Source organism: Megascapheus bottae, chromosome 9 (genome assembly GCF_031878675.1).
Source record: "Megascapheus bottae isolate mThoBot1 chromosome 9, mThoBot2.hap1, whole genome shotgun sequence".
Lineage (NCBI taxonomy): Eukaryota > Metazoa > Chordata > Mammalia > Rodentia > Geomyidae > Megascapheus > Megascapheus bottae.
The window spans coordinates 66,084,816-66,108,576 of NC_143517.1; the positions used below are offsets into that span (position 1 = coordinate 66,084,816).

At 50.7% G+C, this 23,761-nt stretch overlaps 1 protein-coding gene across 1 annotated transcript in view; it reads right to left on the reverse strand.

Moving 5' to 3' along the window:
* Positions 1-227: 227 nt before the first annotated feature.
* Trappc9 (trafficking protein particle complex subunit 9) overlaps positions 228-23,761 on the reverse strand; it is a 433,947-nt gene continuing 410,413 nt past the window's right edge. The window contains exons 22-23 of the mRNA XM_090339457.1: positions 1,531-1,754; positions 228-935 (exon numbers count right to left, since the gene is read on the reverse strand). Of these exons, the coding sequence (XP_090195583.1) occupies positions 768-935; positions 1,531-1,754 (392 nt within the window). The 3' untranslated portion in view covers positions 228-767. The remainder of the gene's footprint in view (positions 936-1,530; positions 1,755-23,761) is intronic.

Genomic DNA, 23,761 nt, shown 5'->3' on the forward strand with positions numbered 1-23,761 from the left:
GCAGGAGCTCGGGGGAGGCTGGGAGGTGGCAGAGCAGCCAGCACACGGGGAGCGGGACAAGGAGTGGGGGCTGACCTGAAGCCCTGGTAATCGCAGGGTTAGGCAGTGTTGATCAGCCTGCTGGCCAGAGAATGGGCCCCTGCGTTGGACCCTTCACCTGGTAGGGTGTGTGCTGTGTGGGGACAACCCTGACCCCCCTACACACAAATAAAGTCAACAAGACGGAGAAGAGCAAGGCAGGTGCTTTATTAAAGAACTTGGCAACACATTCTAGACACCAAGGCCTGGCATTCAGAACCCAGCAAGCACCCACTCGCTTGCTTGCTCCAGGCACCACAACCTCCCTGCCCTTGCCCTGTGTCCTCTGAAAATTAGCCAGTTTGGAGGTGGGAGGGGACTTATGGGCCAAGGGAAGAGGGCTAGGTCACCCTAGGCAGTGCCCACTATGGCTGGCCGGCTGCCCGTTTCTTCCTACAGCTGAAAGGAGGTGGCAGAGCAGCAAGACCCGAGAGGAGTTGCAAGCAGCCAAGGGGGTGAGGCTGCACACCGAGGCAGAGGCAGGGGCACAAGAGCCTGTATCGGGAGCATGGTTGGCCAGGCCTCCCCCAGGCCGGGGTGGAGTGGGTGGAGGGCGAGAGCCCATGAGATTCCTGTGTGGCCTCACAGACATGCCAGGAGCAGGGAGGAGAGGCGGACTGCAGCAAGAGGAGGGGACAGGCCTCTCCCAAGAGGGGCGGAGGGTCAGCAGGGTCAGGAGTGACGTGGACTCAGGTCTGAGCTTCCAGGGCACGCACGTGCACGCTGGGCAGGCAGAACCAGGACGGCGGGAGCTCCTGGCTTTTGCTGTCCTCATGGAACCGGATATGGAGGAAGAAGTCTCCAGTGTAGAGGAAGAGGAGGGCCCCGAGGCAGGCTGACTGGCCCGAGGGCTGCACCTGAGGTGAAAGGAAGAGGAGGATCAGGCTGGGCCTGGAATACCACCCGAGGCCACTAGGAGGCGCTGCACCTGTGTGCACGCGGGCGCAGGCGGCCGTCCAGACCTGGGCCCTGGCACCCCACCAAGGCCTCTGGGCTGTACTGTATTATACAAGTTGTACTCTCTGGGCCTCAGTTCTCTTTGGGGGCCTGAGCACTCTCCCTTGGCTTTCTGCTCAAGGCTAGGTGCGCTATTCCCTTTATCCATGCCTCTACTATTGGCTTTTTGGTGGTTAATTGAAGATAGAGTCTCAGAGGCTTTGACTTTGCCAGGTGTGGCTTCAGTCCTCAACCTTCAGCAGGCATGAGGCCCCAGTGCAGGCTCACTTGGATCTTTTGTCACTCCCCTCCCTCAACTGTCAATTGGTGGAGGCAGCTGTGAGGAAGGGCCGGGCTGGAGTGTGAGAAGGGGCTGGCCTCCATGGTGGGGGGGAGGGGAGGACTCGAATCTGAGCTGTATGACCCATCAATCCTCTGGGGCAAGGCGCTCACGTGACAAGAGAAGCCCAGATATCAGCTAACTGTGCTGAGACCAAACTGCCCCCTGCCACCTACCGCATCCAGGTAGAAGGTGCTGGAACCCACGAAGGAGACGAGGTTCTGTAGGTCATAGTTGTGCACGCCATTCTGGTGGTCCTGGAAGGGGACGACGGTGAGGGCGAAGGGTCCCACAGTGCGTGGGCTCCTGTTGGTGAGCCGTACCTCCAGACTCACAGGGTCACCCACATGGCAGGCCGCCGCCACCTCACTGTCACACGGCTGTCCGCACACCAGCACGTCTGCAAGGAACATGGAGCGGTCAGGACTGTCATGGGTCTGACGGGGCCGAGTTATGTCAGGGAGTTTGTGGCACACGATGAGGCGGGGTGCAGGGGTGGGGCCCTTGGGGTTTACTTAAAGAGAATTAAATGAGAATCCAAGGGCCCTGGACTGCCTGAAGTCTGGGAAAGCCTTCAGGAGTGGATTCTGAACTCTGCTCAGGGCCTCCCTCCCATGCAGCCGTGGGCCATCTTCCCCGCCCAGCCCCACTGTGTGGCTTCTCTGTAGTCCCGGTCACGACTTAGTTTTGTGTGATCCAGAACTGCTGTTGTATCTGGGTGGCCCCTATGCTGGAGCATCTGCAGATAGCAGGCTGAGGGGCCTGCCGCCAGTGGGAGGGGGTGCTGTTGCAACCCAGAGGCCCGGGACTGGCCTGTCTTCGAGCTGAAGCTCATCAGGCTCAGAGGCAGAATCGGCCTAGAGGCCGGAGGTCCACCTCCCCGGCCTGGCCTCTGAAAGCCTGGCAGGCGCGACCCCAACCCCCACAGGACCCTCTGGCACCCACCAGCATGGGGCAGGAACGTGTCTCTGTGCTTCGGCTGGAGCTGGCGCGTGAGCACGGTCTACCAAATGGCATGTGCTGTTAACAGTCACTGGGGTAGCTAATTAGCTCATAAAGCAGAGCGTGTCCTCCCCACCCGCCTGTGTCATCACACTCATGTCGGAAAGCCTCTCCCGGGTAAATAATTTACTTTTACTACTCTTCATTAAAGATTAAAGGGAATTAAATTAAAATTAAGGCGAATTGGAGCTGGAGAGGAGGCCCGAGCAGCCTGCAGCTGCCTTGGGAGGCTCCCTGGCTTGTCCAGGCCCCCGGGTGGTACCTGGGCTGTGTCCCTGTGCCTACACTGCTGGGGGCTGTGGCCATTTTGTGCCACTGTCTGGAAGCACAGACTAGCATGGACTCTCGCTCTCCTAGCCCACGGAGCCAGCGGTCCTGTGGCCGGCACTCTGGCTCCTCAGGCTACGCTCCGTGTAGGAGCTGGGACGCCCTTCCAGGCACCGGAGCCTGCCCCACAGAGTGACCTGAACCCCAGAGACCCCGGCGCCACTCAGGACGGTTACGTTACAAAGCCCCGATTGGGGGCCATGGATAAAAATGCAATGTATTCATAAACTGATTTGTTTAATGGACACTCCTCTGTACGACTAAAGGTAATGAAAACATGTTTTAATGAAAGAAAAACCTCTGAGTTGATGTAGGCCAAATTTGGTGACTCTTGGCACACCCTGGCCCGAAGTCCTCATGAGGCAGCAGCATGGTGGCCATTTTAGGGCAGCTGACCAGCCAGCAGCTGGATACATACTGTGGGCAGCTGTGCAATGAGGAAACAAGACTCTGAGTGGAGGGAGGCCAGAAGCCAGTGTGGAGATACCGTCTCCATGTCAAGTACAGCCAGTATTTGACCCCTCTGAGCTCACATTCACCAGTCCAAGATGGAAGAGTCAGACAAGGCACCTGCTATGCATGTCAATGCCAAGTGCATGGCATAGCTCCATTTAATGTTTCAGCATCCTGCATCCTCTTACTCCCGTGATGCATCGGGCTACCTTGCTTTAAAGAGACCAAGGGGGAGAAATAGCCCTGGAACCCACTCTCAGGGTGCCGAAGCCCGTGCACTCCCCCTCACCCAGACTCCCGGCACAGGCTGTGTCCATCCCATCCTGTGCTGGGCTCCTGGAAGCCAGCTCTGCACACCTAGGCCCTGTCCACACGCCTTCCTTCATCATCCAGAGAGAAGGGGCTGGCTGCAGAGGCTGGCTGAGTGCTCCCCAAAACATTCCTTACCACCTGGGCACAGGCTTCATTTTCCACTCCTGTTTGTCCCCTAGGTCATCCCTTCTGTGACCACTCGTTTCCAGGTTCAAAGGAGCACTAGAGAAACTGGGGCACAGGAGACTCCCATCCCTCACCAGGTACCAACATCAATTCCAATGTGAGACTTGACACTGAAATGTCCATAGGACGGAATAGGGAAAACATGAGAATTTACTGGCATAAGCAGCAGCTTTCTGAACAGAACTGTAGTGGCTCAGCAAATAGGAGTGAGGTCTGACAAAGGAGATTGCATCAAGCCAAGGAGCTCTGCAGAGCAAAGAAGTCTCAGTCACCAGGCTGGGAAGTCAGCCTGCACAATGGGAAATCTTTTTCTTGCCAGCCCTATAACTGACAAGGGCTTAAAATTAAACCTCCAAAATCAATAACCCAATTAATAAATGGGCAAGGGAGCTGAACAGACATTTCTTAGCAGGGGAAGTGGCCAATAAATACACAAAGAAATGCTCCATATCTCTGCCCATAAAGGAGATGCAAGTCAAAAGGACACTGAGATTCCATCTCAGTCCAGTCAGAATGGACATCGTCAAGAACACAATCAAAGCACAATCAACAATGAAGGCTGGCAAGGCTGTGGAGAGAAAGGCAGTAATGAGAATTAGTGCAACCACTATGGAAACCAGTTTGTCAGTTTCTCAAGAGACTAAAGCTAGAGCTACGCTAAGATCCACAGACTCCATTCTTGGGCATTTAATATGAGGAACGTTGACTTGGGATAGAAGAGGCAGCTGCAGCACACAACTCTCAGCAGCCAAGCTGTGGAAATAGTCCAGATGCTCACTGATAGATGCACACATACAGTGGAGTACCACTGCGGGGCAATGGAGGGTCTAGCAAACATATTCAGCAAAACAAGCCAAATGCAGGACAAGTATCATACATTCTCTCTCATATATTGATGGTATACCTGAGCCATAAATACATGTGTAAACATGAGTTATGTACACATGTATGCATGCACATACATGATCAACTTAAAACAAGCTATCTTCAGGTGTGAGATATTGTGAAACCCTCTTGAACAACAGTGTAACAAATGGAGGATGAGGAAGCTGACGGGTGTGTGGGATGTGGGTACTGGCAGGAAGGGCAGACAAATTGTGGGGGAGATAGACTCATCAAAAGCCATGATGGAACAAGGAAAGTGGTTTGGGAAGAGAGAAGGGGAGGAGGGAGAGGGATGGAGTGGGAGACTCCTAAAGATTCATCGTATCCATGAAGGGATATGTTAAAATGACATGCCCTTGTACATCTAATTGATGCTAAGCAAAAGAGAAATAAAGGGAAGGGAGGGAGAGGGGGGATGAGGGGGGCTGGAGTCCACCATATGGAATGGGTGGGGCCACAGGATGGGCAAGTCCATCTAGAGGACAGAGTCACAAGATGGATGGAGCCTGGGTCCCGGAATGAGCGCCAGTCAGGCGGCTCCACCAGGAACCGCACAGACATACAATGAGGCTGGGCAGAGTCCCTGCTCTTCAGAGTGCTGAGCTGAGATGCACACAGGCCTCCCGGCTCAGCTCCAGCCCCCACCCTGAATGGGGACTGCTGCTGCTCGTGGAGGGAGGGAAGGGGGGCCAGTGCAGGCACAGGGACCTGGTCCCCCGTCCCCTCTGGATGGAGACCGGTGCGCTGTCACTGGGACGACATTGAGTCCTCCCTTTGAGGGACTCTTTCTGGACAAGCACTTCAGACCACTGGAGATAAAGCAGAAGAAGAAAAGAGGAGGCAGGGAACTGTCCGCCGGCTGGCAGCAGACAATGTGAAGTGACTCCTGTGTCCCTGAGCACTGTCTACCTCCCAGGCTCTCGCTGTCATCTTCTCCAGGCCAGCCAGGCCCTTCCACCCACCCCTGCAAGTGGCCTTCTTCCCACCCGGGCTCGTCCTCTCATCTTGAACTCTCTCACCTGCTTGGGCCCCACTCACCGGCACCGCTGGCAGGGCATGAAAGACCCATGGCCTTTTCTTTCCAGGGGTGGCAGGCTGAGGGGAGCCTGCATCTTGAGTGGGTGTGGGGTGCGAGTGGGTGTGGGGGGATGGAGGAATGGGTTTGGGGGTAGGGAGTGGGGGGATGGAGGAGCGGGTGTGGGGGAGTGGGAGATGGAGGGATGGATGTGGGGTGGAGGTGGGGAGTGGGGGATGGAGGAGTGGGGGTGGGGATGGCAGTATCCTCGTTTCTGCCACGGTCCTGGGCCCTGTGTGGCGGGAGCAGACACTGCATAGGGACAAAGCTCTGTGGAGTCCTCTGTGGAGAACTCTGTGTGGCCTTAACTCCTGGCCAAGAGAAAGGGAGGCTATGGAGCAGGGGCAGTGCCAGGGGGCCACGCCAGGGGGCTGGTGTGCAGGGCAGCCACTGCTCCCTGCTGCAGCCCGCTGCTTCTGTGACCACCACGGCCACCGACGGCCCGGCCCAGCCAGGCGCTGGGACGGCGCCTCACCTGCTGGGGTCTCACTCTGGACTGTGAGGCCTCTGTGGGCCGCACCACCCTACAGTGCCAACAACCGACATGGGCGCTCCAGCCTCCAGGGGCGGATGGCCGGGTGCCAGACCGGCAGGCTGTGGGGTCGACTCGGGGGAATGGCTGGCCCGCTACCCAGTCCAGCAGATCGATACGGCATTCAAAATGAGCCCAGTCCAGCCCGGAGAAAGGTCAGCTGTGAGCAGCCCACCTACCGGCTGCCTGCCTGACGCCTCTGGCCTAGTTGTGTCAGGTGTCGCGGTGGAGACTGCAGTGGATTTCCCAGGCATGAAGAGATGGGAGGCCACCGCTCAGCCAAAGGCTTCTCAGCAGGAGAGCGGGGGCCCGGAAGCCCGGGGCACAGCCTCGGTGCCCTCAGCCCACACCAGAGCCTCCCAGCACCGCTGCCCCCCCCACCTGCTTCCAGGGCCAGCCTGGATTTGTGGGGACCCCCAGCTCCCCTGTCCTGCGGACTGGTGTTGATCTCAGTCTGTGGGTGCTCTCAGGGTGTCCCCCAGGGCTTTTCCCACCTCATAGCGCTGTGGGCTCCTTCTCCCCAACTCTAGAACAAAGATGCAGACACCACTTCTGCTGTCACCAGCTCTACAGGATCCCCACCATCCACCATCCACCATCCTTTGTTCACCCAGCCACCTGGATGTTTTGTATTGCTCCATCAGCGGGATGTCACTGTATTACCCAGGCTTAGTTTCCAACCAGCCACCTCCTGCCTCACCTCCTCCAAGCACTGGTATTACAGGAGTGAGCCACCAGCAGGGGCTGTCATACCTGTTAGCACCTCCCTTACACCCATCTCCTTCCATCCACTGGAAACCCCAAACTGAGGTTGGCTGCAGGGCCAATTCCTTCCGCGTCCTAGCTCTGGTGCTACTTCTGAGGGCAGGTGAGGGCAGACACCTCAAGAACCACAAGACACCAGGCGCCAGGAATGGAGGTTCACTCGCGCGTCCTTCCTCCACATGGTCACTGAGCACCAGCTCTGCGCCAGGCTCCCTGGAGGCTGAAGGACAGGGACCTCAGGGCAGAGGACCAGGTGTGGGAGGGTTGGGGGCGCGGGCATGAGACGGCCTTACTTGAAGGGAGGGTGGTGGGTAGAACCCCATGCTCAGGGCCTTCAGAACTTCCAGCATGGGGGTTCATGGGCTAGGTCTGAGAAGCAGAAGAACTGGGTGAGGTCACACGCCAGCTGAGTGTGCTGCGGAAATGGCTCTGGGCCAGGGTTTGTGCGCTCGAGAGCCACTGCTGATTCCAAACTGGTATTCCTCCAGTCCCCTCAGAAGGCTCCATCCAGCCCCCCAGGGACCTGCAAGAGGAGGGCAGCCACACACTCCCCCAGTGGAACCCAAGATGCTGCCTCCATAGGCAGGCGCCCTCTAGCTCTGCCCCAGAATGAGCTGTGGCACCACGCTACGCCTGAGACCAAGTCCCATTCCGATCCTAGCTTTTGGGGTCCCATTTCATGGGAAACTGAGGCTCGGAGAAGCTGACGAACTGCACAGGCTGCTCAACAAGTGGCAGAGCGGCACTGCGGCAGAGACGGGTCTGGCATTGACTGAGCAGTGACTGTGTTCCCGGGACCCTGTGCTGGAGCCCTGAGCGGGGGCAGGAGTGTGGCCCGGGCTGGACCAGTGGTAGGGGTGTGCTGGGATGGCATGTGTTAACTCAGAGGCCCAGAACAATACAGCGAGGGCAGTCTTGTTTCCTGCACAGGAGGGAAGGAGCCTGGGGACTTTTCAGACAAGGCTGAGGTGGATCTGCAGCTTCTGTACACAGGAGCCCGTCGGCCTCCTCTGGGTTCCACGGGAGGGACATCAATCCCACATTCAGCTGCCTTTCAAAGGCTCCCTGGAGGCCGCCCAGCAGCTCCCTCACTGGCCGTCCATTCTGCCAGGTGTGGAGGCAAAAATAGGCTGCCCAGGCCTGATACGGGGAGGGGCTCCACACCTGCCCCCTGCCCCCTCGTTGTCCAGCTGCCATCTCTATGGGGCCCGGTGGGGGCGGAGAGTCTTCCTGTGCAAGACTGCACGCCCTGAATCTCAGCTCTGCAGAGTGCAGTGTGCTGTGCTCCGTGGAGCACGCGCAGTGCAGGTCATCGTGTGCACATGTATGACTATGTGCACACATGTGCACGGGGTTTTTGTCACCCCCGGCGGTGGCTCAGCCATACGTTCCTTCTCCCCTGTAGTGCCCTGGTCCCTAAGCTACCCACAGGTGCCCGCAGAAGGCTTCTGCAAGAGCTCCTGTGTCTCGGGCCCTGGCTGCAAAGGTGCCTCCTTCGGCACCCCAGGGGACCTGCCCCTATCATCTGGGCACCCACTGACAAGCCCCCAGAAGCCCACTTCTCTACTGTCTCCTGGAGCAGAGAGCACCCAGACTGTGGGCTACTAGCTTCCTCACCCAGAGTCTGTCCTGGGCTGGCTTGAGGTGGGGTTCAGTTCCCCAGCTCCTGACCCTCTTCTCCTCTCATCCCCAATACTTAAGAGCGAGTATTTATGAGATATCTAACTCTGGGCCCTTCCCTCGGTGTAAGGATGCAGCTCTGAGTCTTCATTCTCAGACCCTGGCCTCAGCACAGCCCAGCTTCCAGTGCCCAGGCTCTCACCTTGCACTGTCATGAAATCAAACCTCCTCCCCAATAACTAGGGTGAACCCTGGTAAAAAAAAAAAAGATGCAGATCTAATTACCTTGAAGTAAAAATGAAAGACAAACAGGCCTTTCCCAGCAAGGCAGCCATGACTCAGTCCTGTAATGCTCACTACTTAAGAGACAGAAGCCTAGAGGATTGTGCTTCATGGTTAGCCTGGGCAGAGAAGTTCAAATGACTTTTTCTCAAGCAACAGCTGGTAGCCTCCAAGCTACCATGTGAAGCAAATCACATGGTCTAGGGACATGTTGAGTAAAAAGAGAAACCCCATCTCAAGAACAACCCGCATATGGTGTCACAATCCTAGACCTCAAGCTCTACTCTAAAGCTACAATAACAAAAACTATTTGGTATTGGCACAAAAATAGTCCTGAAGACCCAGGACTAGAAGACTCAGAAACAAAACCATAAACTCACATTATCTGGTATTTGACAAGGGATCCAAAGATACAGAGTGGAAAAAGACTTTTCAATAACTGGTCCTGGGAAAACTGGGCATCCATATGCAGAAAAATAAAAGTGGATCCCTGTTTGTCGCCATGCATTAACAGCAACGCAAAGTAGATCAAAGACCTCAATGTCAGACCTGAAACTTGAAACCACTGCAAGACAGCATAGGAGGAACACTAGAACTCATGGGTATAGGCAGAAACTTTTTGAAAAGAGTCCCAGGGGCACAGCAGATAGGAGAGAAATTTGACAAATGGGATTATATTGAAATAAGTTTCTCCACAGTAAGGGATATTTTTACTAAACTAGAAAGAAAGCCAACAGATCTCTACCAGAGAAGGGCCTGATCTTCAAATTTTACATGTAGCTCAAGAAACTAACCCCTTCCAAAGCTACTAAACCAATCACTAAATGGACAAGGCAGCTAAGGAGTGACTTCTCAGAAGAGGTAAAAATGGTAAAGAAACGTTAAGAGGAAATGCTCATCATTCCTGGCCACAATGGAAATCAAGAGAACACGGAGAGTCCATCTCACCCCAGTTAGATCAGCCAGCATCATGTTTCAAATAAGAAATGTTGGTGGAGATGTGGGGAAAGGGAACCCAGATGTAAACTAGTACAACCACTTTGGACAGCAGTGTGGAGGTTCCTTAAAAAACGAAACATAGATCTTCCCTACAATTCAGCCATATCATTCCTGGGCACCTAACCAGAGCATCACAAGCCAGGATACAGTAAAGACACTTGCACATACACATTCATTTCTGCCCTATTCACAATAGCTAAGCTATGCAAACAGCCCAGATACCCTACAATACATTAGTGGATCAAAAAACGTGGTACCTATAAACAATGGAATTTTATACAGCCATTAGATAAGAATATCATGCTATTTGCAGGAAACTGGATGGACCCAGAACAAACGGTGCTAAGTGAGGTAAGCCAAGCTCAGAGAGAGAAATGACACGTTTTCTCTCACATGTGGAAGCAAATCTAAAATACACGGGGCCATGATAAACTATACAGGACTCTGGGCATTTACACATAGTGAGACTGAAGGAGGATATTGCTAGCAGAGGAACACTAAGGCTCAATGCCTCTGTGCCTCTGATCATGTAAAATAATGTTTATCAAAATGAACGCCGGGAACACGATGATTTTTCTTTGTGGCTGTTTTCCTTTTTGGCTTGTTTGTTCATTTATCTGTCTTTGGAAGGACACAGAAATGGAGGAACAAAGAGTGAGCTAATGCAGCAGGGGTACTCACCAGATACTGTGCTGAAAAACACTACATAACTTGTGGGTGCAGATGGGAGGGCAAAACTGGGAGAGAATGAGAGAGAGGATGATATTGTCCAAAAAGAAATGTATTCTTTACCTGACTTATGTAACTGTAACCCTTCTTTAAAATAACAATAAAAAATTTAAGACAACATAAAAAAGAGCTAGAGGCATAGTTGAGTAGTAGATTACCTGCCTAGCAAATACAAGGCACTAAGTTCAAACCCTAGAACTTGTTGTTTGGTTTTTGTTTTGCTGGTCCTGGGGCTTAAACTCAAGAACTGGGCCCTGACCCTGAGCCTTTTTGAGCTCAAGGTTAGTGCTCTACCACTTGAGACATGGTGCCATCTGGCTTTTTTCTGAGTAGTTTATTGGAAATAAGAGTCTCATGGACTTCCCTGGCTGGGTTGGTTTTGAACCAAGACCCTCAGATCTCAACCTCCTGAGTAGCTAGGATTACAGGCTGTTGAGCCTGGGTGGGCCTGGCCTACAGTGTGTGTGTTTGTGGGCATCCACTGCTGTGTGAGTGACCGCTAGCCGCTGCCCTTTACCAGCAGGCACACATCTGCCCACCTGAGCCAGGTTCCCAGGGCTGACATCTGTTTGGGGCCACTTAGCTCTGTCTAATCAAGCTTGGAGGCTGGTGGCTGGCTTACAAGAACAGTTTGTTCTGTGGGGAGTCAGGGAGGGACCCGCTAACCTGACAACCGGGATATTTAATCAGGGCTCTGAGCTCCAAGTTCCCAGCTGCCCAGAAAATGCAGCAAAGATCCTGGGTCCCAGTCTCTGTCTGCTAATCTCCTTAGACAGCCATTGTCTTTGGCCTAAATCACTCATCCATACTTGCCCAATCGACTACTCCTCCTGGAGTCGGGGGGTGGGAGTGGGGAATATGGGAGACTCCAAGCTGAGCTCAGGAAACCCAGGCCTGGGCTCCCATCTTGAATAGCCCTACCTGGGCTCCTGGAGCAGGACCCATTCTGGCTCCAGGATCCCTCAGCCAGTGTCTGGGTGCAGAATGATTGCGCTCTAGAGGTCCCCTGGGCTTCTCCGCCACCTTTTCTCTGACATTTCTCCGCACCTTCCCCACCCCAGCATCTCCTCCTCTAGGTGACCTCCCCAGCCAGGCAAGCCTGGTCTGCTTCTCTCCCTCCTCTGTCACCTGCTCAGGTCCCCAGGACCTGTCCCCATTGTAGAGGGTAGGGCTCCCCAACAGTGTGCTGGTGTGTGAGAAAGCACCCGAGAAGGGGCCATCCCCGAGGGTGGGTGCTGGATGAAGCCCACGTGGAATGTGGACTCTACCCTGCGTTCTCCAGGGGCCCACCAGCACAATGCCCTTGCCCTGTCCCTCCCTTCCCAACTCTCCATCTGGGTGACCCCAAGGGAATGAGCCCCCATCCTCACCCTGCTCTTGCTGCAGTGTGTGAGCAGATCCCAGGGCACCCCCCACTCCACAGTCCTCTGCTCCTCACAGGGACATGGCTGCCTCCCCTGGACACCTCACCTGTCCATGCTCTAAAGGAAGACTCTTGATGGAGAGAATCGCAGGGCTCTTGTCAGGGGTGAGGGCAAAGCCAGCTGAGATCTAGAGATATGTGCACCAGGCCCTGCCCTGCCTAGATGCCCCTTCCTGGCCTGTCTAGTGGCCTTCTTGTCACTGGCTACCCCAGCCTGCCATCAGGAGGGCTGGGGCAGGGGAGGAGAGGACACTCCCTGTGAGCTGTCTAGGCTCTAGCTAAGGAACACCTCTGAGGCATCACCCTCTCGATGATCTTGCTTAGGAGAACCAAGAATGGTATGTAATTAGCATATTAAGAGCTGATACACAAATCAGGGTGTTTGAACCCACTCACCCCCCCACACTCCCTTCTGGGTTTTAACTCAGGGCCTGGACGCTGGCCCGAGCTTCTTTTGCTCAAGGCTAGCACTTTACCTCTTGAGCTACAGCACCACTTCCATTTTTTTTTGTTGTTAGTGTATTAGGGGTAAGAGTCTCATGGACTTCCATATCTTTGCTATGGTAAATAGTGCTGCAATGAACATCACTGTGCTAGTGGATTTAGTATGTCCTTGTTTCTGGACCATAGGGTAAATGCCAAGTAGTGGAATTGCTGGGTCATAGGGGAGCTCTATGTTTAGTCTTTTGAGGAACTGCCATACTGCTTTCCATAGTGGTTGAACGAGTTTACACTCCCACCAACAGTGTAGCAGTGATCCCTCCTGGCCACATCCCCTCCAGCATCTGTTGTTATTAGATTTCTTGATCGTGGCCATTCTAACTGGAGTGAGGTAGAATCTTAGAGCTGTTTTGATTTGCATTTCTTTTATGGCCAGAGATGTTGAACATTCATGTGTCTGTAGGCCATTCTTATTTCCTCTTCAGAGAAGTCTAGATGATTGGATCAAGAAGATGTGGTATTGATACACAATGGAATTCTAGGCTGCCATCAGAAAGAATGACATCGCCCAATTTGTAAGGAAATGGAAAGACTTGGAAAAAAATCATATTAAGAGAAGTAAGCCAGACCCAAAGGAACATAGGCTCAATTGGTTTCTCTCATTTGTAATAATTAGTATACATCTAGGACTCTCCTAGTAGAGGATTACAATAGAGCAAAACCTAGATACAATAAGGTCATATAGGATGACCTTATTTAAGGTCATTTAGGATGATCCTAAATGAAAGGATCTCCAGGATGTGGAAACAAGAGCTTTATCTTGTGTGACTGTTGTTCTTAATGTACTATGTTATTTCTCTTCTCTTTTGTTGTCCTTTGGTTAATCTCATGTTGTTAATGTATCTGATTTTGTTACCTGGTATATCATATATACATTTATTTGTTTATTTGAAATAGGAAAGGGAGGGGGGGAAACACAATGATTGGGAGGGGGCAGGAGGAGGAAATGGGGACAAAAACATGAGAAGAGGAACCAATGTGTGAGAAGTAATGTACCTATGATCTAGCAAATGTAACTGTAAGCCCTCTATACATGACAATAAATAAATAGTCAATATATACAAAATCAAAAACTATGGAAATATGTATCAACATTATCAATGTTCAAGACGGAATATATCTACTACCTAACTGTAATCTCTCTATACATCACCCCAACAATAAAATACAATAGAAAGAAAAAAAAAAGACTCATGGACTTTTCTGCTTGAGCTAGCTTCGAATTTCAATCCTCAGATCTCAGCCTCTTGAGTAGTTAGGATTATAAGCGTGAGCCCCCTGCGTCCAGCCAGTTTGTTCTTCTATTAGTCATCTCCATAGCCACTTCTGCCCTGCAACATCCACCTGCTTAGCGAGTGGTGGCCAAGCAGGGCCCTGGGGCCCCTGAGCCCAGCCTGCGGCCCCCGGGTTCCAGAGAGGGGGGACAGCAGAGCCCAGGGTGGAACCTGCACACATGCCAGGTACGGGCCCTGGGGAGAGGCATGGAGACTGTCAGTGCATGTGGACCTGGGCATCGCTTCCCAGCTTCCTGGAAGTAAGGCAAGGGTCTCAGTATGAGGTGCTGCGGGGTCTTGAATGCAGGGCTCGGCTTGCCTCTTGAGCCACGCCCCCAGTCTTTTTGCTTGTAGTTTGTTCTTCAGATAGAATTTCTAGCTTTTGCCCAGGCCATCCTGCATTCAGGCTGTCCTGAATTCAGTTGCCTGAACTCTTGAAACTAACCAGCAACCAAGCAAGTCTCAGAGACGCACTGATGGCACACAAAGTCCATCCAGTCATGCAGAATTTTGTACTTTCCCTTTTTCCACAGTGCCTCGGGAATCTGCCAGATCCCTTTGGCCCCAGACACTGGGAGCAGAAATGAAAAGAAAGAAGAGTTCCCACAGCTTCAGGTTCCATGGCTGGCTCGGCCAGTCCTAAAGAGAGGTGTACCCCACACACCTCAACCATCAAGCTCAGCACCCCATCTGTAAAGTGATGACCCAGACAGATGGTTCTTGTTCTACCGTACTTGGATGTGACCAAAAACAGCTGGCACCATTCCCCTATGGCCCCTGGGACTCAAGAGGGCCCTCTCCTCACAAGGCTCATCTCTGATGATGGCATGGGGATGTGGAGACTTTAAGTCAGAGACACAGGGATGGATGAGGTGGTTCTGGGCAGAGGATCCCAGATAGAAGGATGTACCACCACGGTACACAGGTAGAAAGGAGAGCGTGTACTATACGAAGTGGCCAAGATTCTGCAGAAGGACAGAGGAAATAATAAAAAAAAAAAGGGTGAGTACTTCAACACATGAGAAACACACGCAGTCAGTAAATACACAACCAAAAGCCAAGACTCACCAACAATCAGGGCTGCAAATGGAAAGACTGTATTGCCATCCTTTGGGGCCTGGGAGACTGGCACCAATTTTCAAAGAAAAGAAATGTCAAGGGAAGTGAATGTTTTTGTGCATGGCTAACTGAAGTCTTCAAAGCAAAGTATTTATGAATAACAACAGTAAGCGGTGAATGGCCTTGAAAACACACAGACCTTCTGGCGTGGCAATGTCACTCCCAGAACTCCAGTAATGTAGGAAGATTTAGCTCGTAACAATGAGAGACTCGCAACTCCCCACGGTCCAAATGTGCAAGGAGATGGGTCAAGTTCATGGCAGAATGTTAGCAGAAAGGAGAGCTATATGGCCATCAAAAATCATGATTTGGATGTACCCTTAGTAAGGTATGGACAACACACATCCTTTCTGATTAGCCTCCGCTTCTAATCCATACGGTCACATACCTATTTATTAATAGGTATCTCCAGATGGTAGAATTTTTGGTAAACATCAGTGTGTCTTTATGTTTACCTATGGATATTTCTTTTCTGCAACAAGCATGAACATTTTATTTCAATTTATCCACAGTGGTTGTCTGAGTAGAGAGCTCATGGTTCACTTCTAGTCTTTATTCTCGGAGAGACTAACACACACCATGGCTAGTGCTGCAGGCTGGATTGTAACCCTTGGATTCCAAGGCAGAAGTCCTGGCCCCAGTGTTTGAGAAGGGACCAAGGCAGGATCTTTAGGGATGGGGGGAATACACCTAAACCTATACAACTGACTCATTAGAAGAGGAGATGAGGAGACAGACAGGGGATGAGAGAGGAAGACATGGGGGGGGGGCGGTGGCTGGCTGTCCACAAGCCATGGGAAAGAGTCCTTGAGACAAACTCACCCTCGCCCTGCTACACCTTGATCTTGAACTCCAGGCTCAGAACTGAGGGAGCATCAGTGGTCCTCCAAGCCCCAGGCCCAGCATTTTATTACTAGTTGGATTAGCAGACTAATTCAGCCAGAGATTTAAAAAAAAGATGGATGCAAATACAGAGGAAGTAACAATAAAACTAAGAATAAAACTAAAATATGGCATCACATACCATTAGGTATAAAGTGAAGAGGCAGACATGGCGACATGGCTCTTACATGGCAGGAGGATAAGGAGGACGGGAGCTAAGGCTTTTGAGTAGTCACTATATTTTAGCTAGAATATGAATCACTTTCTTTGGTGTGCCAGCACTGGGGCTTAAATTCAGGGCCTGGGCGCTGTCTGTCCAGAGCTTTTTTGCTCACTGTTAGTACTCTACCAGTACTCTACTGTTAGTCATACCTCCACTGCCAGCGGTGTGGTGGTTAGCTGGAAAGAAGAGTCTCACAGACTTCTCCTGCCCAGGTTGGTTCTGAACTGTGATCCTCAGATTTTAGCCTCCTGAGTAGCTAGGATTACAGGTGTGAGCTGCCAGCGCCCAGCTTGTGAACAGTTTCATGTTAATACTTGGTGTGCTATTGAAGATGTTACATTAAAGACTTCATTGCTGACATGGCAGCTCCTGGATGAGCAGAGCTTGAACTACATACAGCAGGAAATGTGATGTCCTGGTTTCACAGTTCCCAGGCACTCGAGGGACCATGGCGCCGGCTGTGGCCGAGGAAAGCAGGGTCTACTTGCGATTCCGCCAGCGTCTGCCCAGTGGTGGAGGCCCCAGGCCATCCGTCTGACTGGACTTGCCCTGCAGGCGCAGCCTCCCCTTTCCAGACCTGGGAAGTCACACAGACGCTGGAACCAGACGTGGTTCACAGAGCCATATCGCTCCCTGGGAGCAGACATGGAGAATCCTTCCCCTGGCACCGATCCGGACAGCTGCCCAGGTTGGTTGAGCAGGAAGATGACTCAGCTAATGGTGACAGCCCTTTAGAGGAAACTTAATTATGCTGCAGCCTGGCTCAGAGGGTGGAGGGGTGCCGGCCGCCTCAGTGTGGCTAAGGGCCATGGATTCGTCCTGCCAATCTCTGCGACTATATATAGCATGCTTATAAAGTCACTTGGGATCCTAATGGAAAGCTGTCATTTATCAAGCCGTGTGTGTGTGTGTGTGTGTGTGTGTGCGCGCGCACATGTGCATACGAATGCCAAATATACACACCACAAGCAGGTTTGCAGGGTGCAGGGAGGCCCCAGCCCAGATGGAAGAGCCCAGCCAACAGCCTTCACTGGTGCTATATATGGGGTTATCTCGCTTCCTTTTGGGGCTGGGGAGGGAGAGGACTGCCCACTTTGTGGGTAGGAACTGAAGGTCAGGGCTCCTGTGCCCGTCAGCTGGTAGGTCAGTTACATCCCACTCTCAGATGGAGGCTAAGTGGGGGGGGTGGGGGGAGCTGGGAGGGGCACTTGCTCTATGAACTTCTGGGTAGGTGGGTGAGGGGCAGATCAATCTCCTAACTCAGCGCATGTTGGGGTTCCAAAGTTAGGGGACAGTGACATAGACCTGGCTCCTAGGGGCGGCAGGCCTTGAGGGACTGACACCCAGATCCCGCCACTCATCACTCCGTGGCTGCTTCCTCCACCCATGCCACAGCCGCTGAGCAGCCCCGCATTCTGCCACAAGCGTCCTGGTGTCTGCTGTGTGTCTGTGCACAGAGCTCTGCTTTCTCCTGGGCCAGGGTCCCTGTGGAGGTGTCCTTGCCACCCTGCCTGTGTCCCCTGCCCTTTCTGGGATGGCATGCAGAGTCCGCAGAGGCGTGGCATATCTGTGCACTGCAGCTGCAGAGAACGGGTGGGTCAGGGCTGAGGTCATGAGCCCGTGCTCCAGCTTAAAGCCAGTGCTCCCCAGAGCAGCCCCTTCCTGGAAGACCCTCGTGGAGTCATCCCACCCAGGACTCCTCTTGGTGGGATGGGCGCTGTGGGGCGTGCAGTACTATGAGGCGCCAGCAGAGCCCTGAGGGGGCAGAGTGGCTCCAGCTAATGTGGGAGCACGGAATGTGGCCAGTGTCCTGGGGAGAGAGGGCCATGTGGAAGGCCCTAGAAGGAGCCCGGGCCTGGTAAGGCACAGCCCACCTTGGCCCACAGGAGAGAGCCGGGGAGTTCTGCCCTGCCCCACCCCAGTCACCTCACCTCCTCTTTCATCCTCTCTCCCCCGACATGTCTGCAGTCTGTCCTCGTAAGGAAGGTGGTGTGTCCTGAGCCTCCCAGGAGCAGAGACGGCATATGGTAAGAAGCTGAAGCCACCAGGGCATCTTCCTTTCACCTGGGAAGGTTCCCTGCCGTTCATCACCGGTGCTTTGTTTCTGACAGGACAGGAGCTCAGGCAGGGAAAGGAAACCCCATGGGTGAGGACAGGATGACTGGGGCAGAGTACACACCACCTCCTGGCCACCCATGGTCAAATCACAGGAGGAAAGCGGTGACTAGGGGACAATGAATGAGGTCTCTTCCCAGAAAAGCCAAGGCCAGTGCAGGCCCGGGGCACAGAGCGGTCTAGAGGACAGGAGTAGAAGGCCATACCTGGGTGACTGTCACGAGGAGGGTGTGTGGAGGACCTCAGCCCCCAGTGCGTGCAGACCTCGGGTGGCTCAGGCCCCCAGGCTCCGCTTAGCTCTCCCTGGCTCACCCTTCCAATAACAGCCAATGAGAAGAATTTTAGTCTCTGGGGAACAAGAACTAGGCAGTGATTATTCATTCATTTCGTGTCTTCCATTCCTGTAAACATTTCCCCTTTTTTATAAACTGAAAAATTTGCGTTTCCCAGAAACTCTTAGAGAAGTGTCTTTGGCCCAGTCTGGACATGGCATACGTGCACTGTGCAGGGTGACAAATCTGCAGCCACACTTGCAGGGCACAGAGACACTAAGGGGCCAAGGCTGCAACAAGTCCTCTCCGAGCAGGACCAGAAGTCATGTGATGTCCTTGACACAGATGTAGCTGGCCTCGTCAGGGGGTGGACAGCGGAGCCAGGACTGATCCCCACTGCCCCGTGGGGTAAAGCTCACATGCTGGTGCCTTGAAGGATTGCCTGACCTGAGGCACCTGAGCCACAGAGGGCCCGGTGATTCCTCACCCTCTGCATTTCTGCCACTGAAACAGAGATGCCTTTGGATCCACTCAAGGCAAAGCCACCAGTGACCCCTCCCAGCCTAGGGAGCCTGGGATCTGTTAGTGGACAAGCCAGGTTACCGAAGCCCAGGCTGGCGAGTCACACTGCTTCTTGCTCCTGAGCCACCTTTCTTCTCCAATCTGGCACTTGAGAAGCTTTGATCGCTAGTCAGCTGCAGACCCTCCAACTGCCTCACTAAGGACCAAAGATAGGCCACGAGCTGGTCTGAGAAGACCTGGGACCCAGACATCACATGGCATAGCTCCTTGTGGCATGGTGCCCAGCTGAACCCTGTGGCCCAGTGTAAAGCCAGTGGAACAGATGGCAGGGGTGCCATCTGCTGTGGGATGCCATCCCACCAGGTCTGCCCCCTGGGACTAAGGACAGGAAACGATGACCTGGAGGAGATGGGATGGTACAGCATGATGGGGAAGGTACCTAATGCCCACAAGCCATAGGCTGGCATGGTTGGTTCTCAGAACAAGAATGAGCAGCAACTACTCAGAAAGCTGGAGTTCTCTCACAAAATCAGTAGCCTGACACAAAAGCTGAGGCCCCACTCACAGCTTTCCCCGGCTGTGCTCAAGCCCCACCAGGCCGCCGTCCTACAGCTTGGAGTGTGTGTGCACATCTGTGTGTGTGTGTTCACACAGAGGGCAAGTCCGTGCTGGCTCCGGGAGCTAAGAATGCAATAAGTTCCCAGGCCAAGGAAACAGTTACACATTTTACTAGGAAGTGCCTCAGGAATAAAAGATCTACACCATTATGCTCCTGAGTCCAGACTCAATGACAGTAAAATCCTCCCCTCCCCAAAACTGAGACAGGCAGCTGGGCAGTGCCAGCTCCCACTGACGGCCGCTCTTCATGGCTCCTCCGCCAGCCTCCTCTTTGACACAGCCCCAAACACAAAGCCCCACAGCCTTCTTCTCTGGCCTCCTAGCCTGCACACCTTCCAGTCTTCAACCCCACCACTTCCTTCCTGGGGCAGCTTCTCTTTGATCTTCCTGGTCAGAATTCAGCATGGTCTCCCTCGTGTGGCCACCACTCCTCCGGGGGGTTGTGAGATTTAGCAGATATTGGGTGCTTAGTGCAGGTCTAATAAGTGAGTGTGAGAGAGCTTTGTCCTCCTTACCTTTACCCAAGACAGGTGTCAGAACTCCCAGCGCACACCCCATTATCCACTGCTACCCCCTGTATCCTGAACTAGCAAGGACATGAATGAATGATCTTTTTCCAGACGAGAAAGATTTTCTAGGTGAATTGTTTATCCTGGTCATAACAGTTCTCACATACTCAGGTACATGTTGACAAAAGAAAAATCACGTTGGAGGAGCTAGCATGCAAGAGACTCCAGCTTCCAGTCAAGATGGAGTAACAGAGAAGCCCCACCCCCACCTCCATCCCCAGCTCCCCAAGCTCTCCAGAAGAAACAGACAACAACAAAACAGACAATATTTATAAAACAATGCTTTTTTCTAAGACACTGGCCACTTGGCAACAGAAAACAGTAAAAGATAAAACACAAATAGTGAGCCTGTATTACCTCAGCTCATTGCCTTGAGCAAGCTCTTACACTGGTACAGGTCAGAGACCTAAAATAGCTAACACAGAAAGTCAGAGGATAGATGTCCCCACTTCAGGACTTCCTGCTATAAAGCCAGGCAGTTAGGGTAGTGTGGTATTGATGAAAGAATATACAAAAAGATCAGTGGAATGAAACAGAGTTTAGATACTCACCTGAGTAAATTATGCTCCTTTGGCAAAGGGGCAAAGCAATAAAATGAAAGAAAGATTTCCTTTTCACCAACCAGTGTGGGAACAACTGGCAGGTACAAGCAAAGAAAGTATTTTATGTACAGGCTTTATATACTTCACAAGGATTCGCTCAAAGTAGACCACACTTAAATATAAAATGAAACATATGACATTCCTCCAAGATAACACAGGAGCCAATCCGAGCGAGTTAGTGATACTTTGGCTACAACATGAAAGGAAGTAAAATAAACCATAGAAAGAGCTGTGTGTTGAATGACCACAACTACAGGCCATTCTAAAACAGGCACAGCCACAGGGTGTGAAGGATGGCGAGATAACCAGGTGGACTGGAAGATTACTGTTTGTTTCCCAGTTGAGAAGACAAAAGGGGCAGTGGATGGATAGTTGTAAAAAAAGGAAAAGAAAGAAGTGTGAAAAAAAGAAAGAAAAAGAAAGGAAGGAAAGAAGAAGAGAGAGAAAAGGTAGGAAAGGAAAGAAGGAAAGGAGGGAGGGATGGAGGGAAGAACAGAAAAGAATTTAGGATTGTGGCAGTCTGTTTTCAAGAGTGTCCTGGAATACTTGTGGCTTTGACTTTTATTATCAATCAAAATTTTTCTTTGCATTGGGGAAGACATCTTGTAGATACAGCCCACTTTAAAGATGATTTTATAAGCCAAAACTATGACTAAGACAAATTGCCAATACAAGAGCCCACTGACACTAGCCATATAACAAGAACAGAAATATGCTCACAGGACATCTTTATATTATGTGGACTTGAAGGCCTATTGAGAAAATTCAGTTATACTTCGTGATCTCATACATAATTACCAAAGACTAAATTTTCAATGTTAGACTATTTGTATCCCAAAAAGATGAAGAAATTAAGAGAGATCGTATACTATTAGTTTTAAATGTCTTTCTAAGGAAATCTGAAATGTTAGTACATGTATCTTTATTATTTATAAAGTGTTCGTAATCTACAATCAGGAAAATTCACTGTCATGACTATTTTAAGATGTCAAAAGAGTCAGCTCTTTTTTTTTTAAAGTTTCAATTTAGGCATTAACATGTATGTGAGAGTACAAAGAAGAAAAGCTATTTCTAGCACCTTGTGTACCAAGGTAGAGATTTCTGTCTTGCTTGCTGTTTTTTTCAAGCTGATGGTTGAACTTCATATTATATAAGAACTATTATTAAAAATTCTCAAGTGAAAGGAAAATCTGTCTTTGAAGGTCTTAAAGCTAGCCTGAAATCTACCTCAGAATTTCTGTCTCCTCCTCAAAATAAGTTTGTTATTTCTTATGCACTAGGTTTGGAATAATAAGATCCCTTGTTCTGTGGGGAGTGGGGGTGGGGGGTGGGAAGAAAAAACAAAATATCTAATGGGTTTGTCCAAATTCTAATGGTAGAATACCATCCAAAATATCTAACGGGTTTGTCCAAACCTATGGAATACATATCAAGAATGAAGACTCATGCAAACTATGAAAATGAGGGTGATACTGATGTGTCAACCTAAGTTTACTGACTACAACTCATATGCCATTCTGGTGTGTGACAGTAAACATCGGAGAGGTATAGAAAAAGGCATCTGTACAGGAAACTGAGAAACTGAAGTTACCAGTGCCATTTCCTCCTGTGAAAGGGTCAAGTCATCAAGAAGACATGCAATCCTTAATGATCTATCTAACAACAGAACCTCACAATTCCTAAGGTAAAATCTCACAGAGCTGAATACAGAAAACCTGGGAAGGCTGTTGCCAATTTTGATGCCCTTTCTCCTTGACAGATATATAGGTAAACAACAATCCAGCCACAAAATACAAGACACGAATGACATTATCATGGGAGTGAGCCCTTTAGTATATGTAGAGTATCCTACCCTACAACTATAGAACACGCACTGCTTCCACATACACAATGGATTCGTCAATACTGGACCTTTTCTGACCACTGTGAAATGAAATCAGTAACAAGAGACAGATATCTGGAAAATCTCCAAATATTTAGAAACTGAGCATTTCCAAGTAGCTCTCTAGCAAAGAAGAAATCAAGTTAGAAATTAGGAATTAGTTTGAACCGGGCAAAAATAAAAAGCATCACACCTCAGAATTTGTGAGACGCCACTAGGCCAGGCCAGCACTAATGCCTATTTAGAGGGTAAACAACTCAAATTTGTGAGTTCAGCTTCTACTTTAAGAAACCAGGCATAGCACAAATGAAACCCAAAGTAAAGGAAGAAAGAAGGAAATAATAAACAGCAAAGTGAAAATCAATAAAATAGAAAACAGAAAATCAATGGAGAAAAATCAATGAAACCATAAACCAGTTCTTTGAGAAACCCAAAGGAATTAATACGCTTCAAGCCAAACGGAACACGAAAACAGAAGACATAAATTATCAATATCAGGATTGAAAGCAGCCACATCACTACAGATGCATAAAGAGTAAAAGGAAAACAAGGGAATATTGTGAAGAGCTTTATGTCATTGGATTTGACAACTTAGATAAAAAAAATAAATTCATTGAAAGACACACACTACTGAAGTTCACTAGAGAAGAAAACCAGAATATACCTTAAATTTTTTTATAAAATTCAAATACATAGTTGATATCTTTCTCACAAAGAAACACAGTCCATATTTCTCACTGATAAATTCCACTAAAAATCAAAGAAACAAGTAAATACTAATTCTTCACAAACCCTTCTAAAATAAAACAAAACAAAAGACTATTTTTCAACTCATCCTGTGAATCCAGCCTTACCATGATTCCTAGAAGCCTAAAAATATTCCTCCTAAACACAAACAAAGCCGAGTGACAATGGCTCACACCTGTAATCCTAGCTATTCAGGGGCTGAGGTCTGAGGATCTTGGTTCAAAGCCAATCTGATACTGTTACCTCCAGTTAACTACCAAGGCCAGAAACAGAGCTGTGACTCAAGTGGTAGAAAGAATGCTAGCCTTGAGTAAAAAAGTTCAGGGACAGCACTTAGGCCCTGAGTTTAATCCCATAAAGCAGCACACACACACACACACACACACACACACACACAAACACACACACAGTAAATAAAAACTTCTAAAACATTTCTTAGAAAATAACGATTGTTCCCAACTAAAGCCAATCTCTATTAAAAATTAATTCCT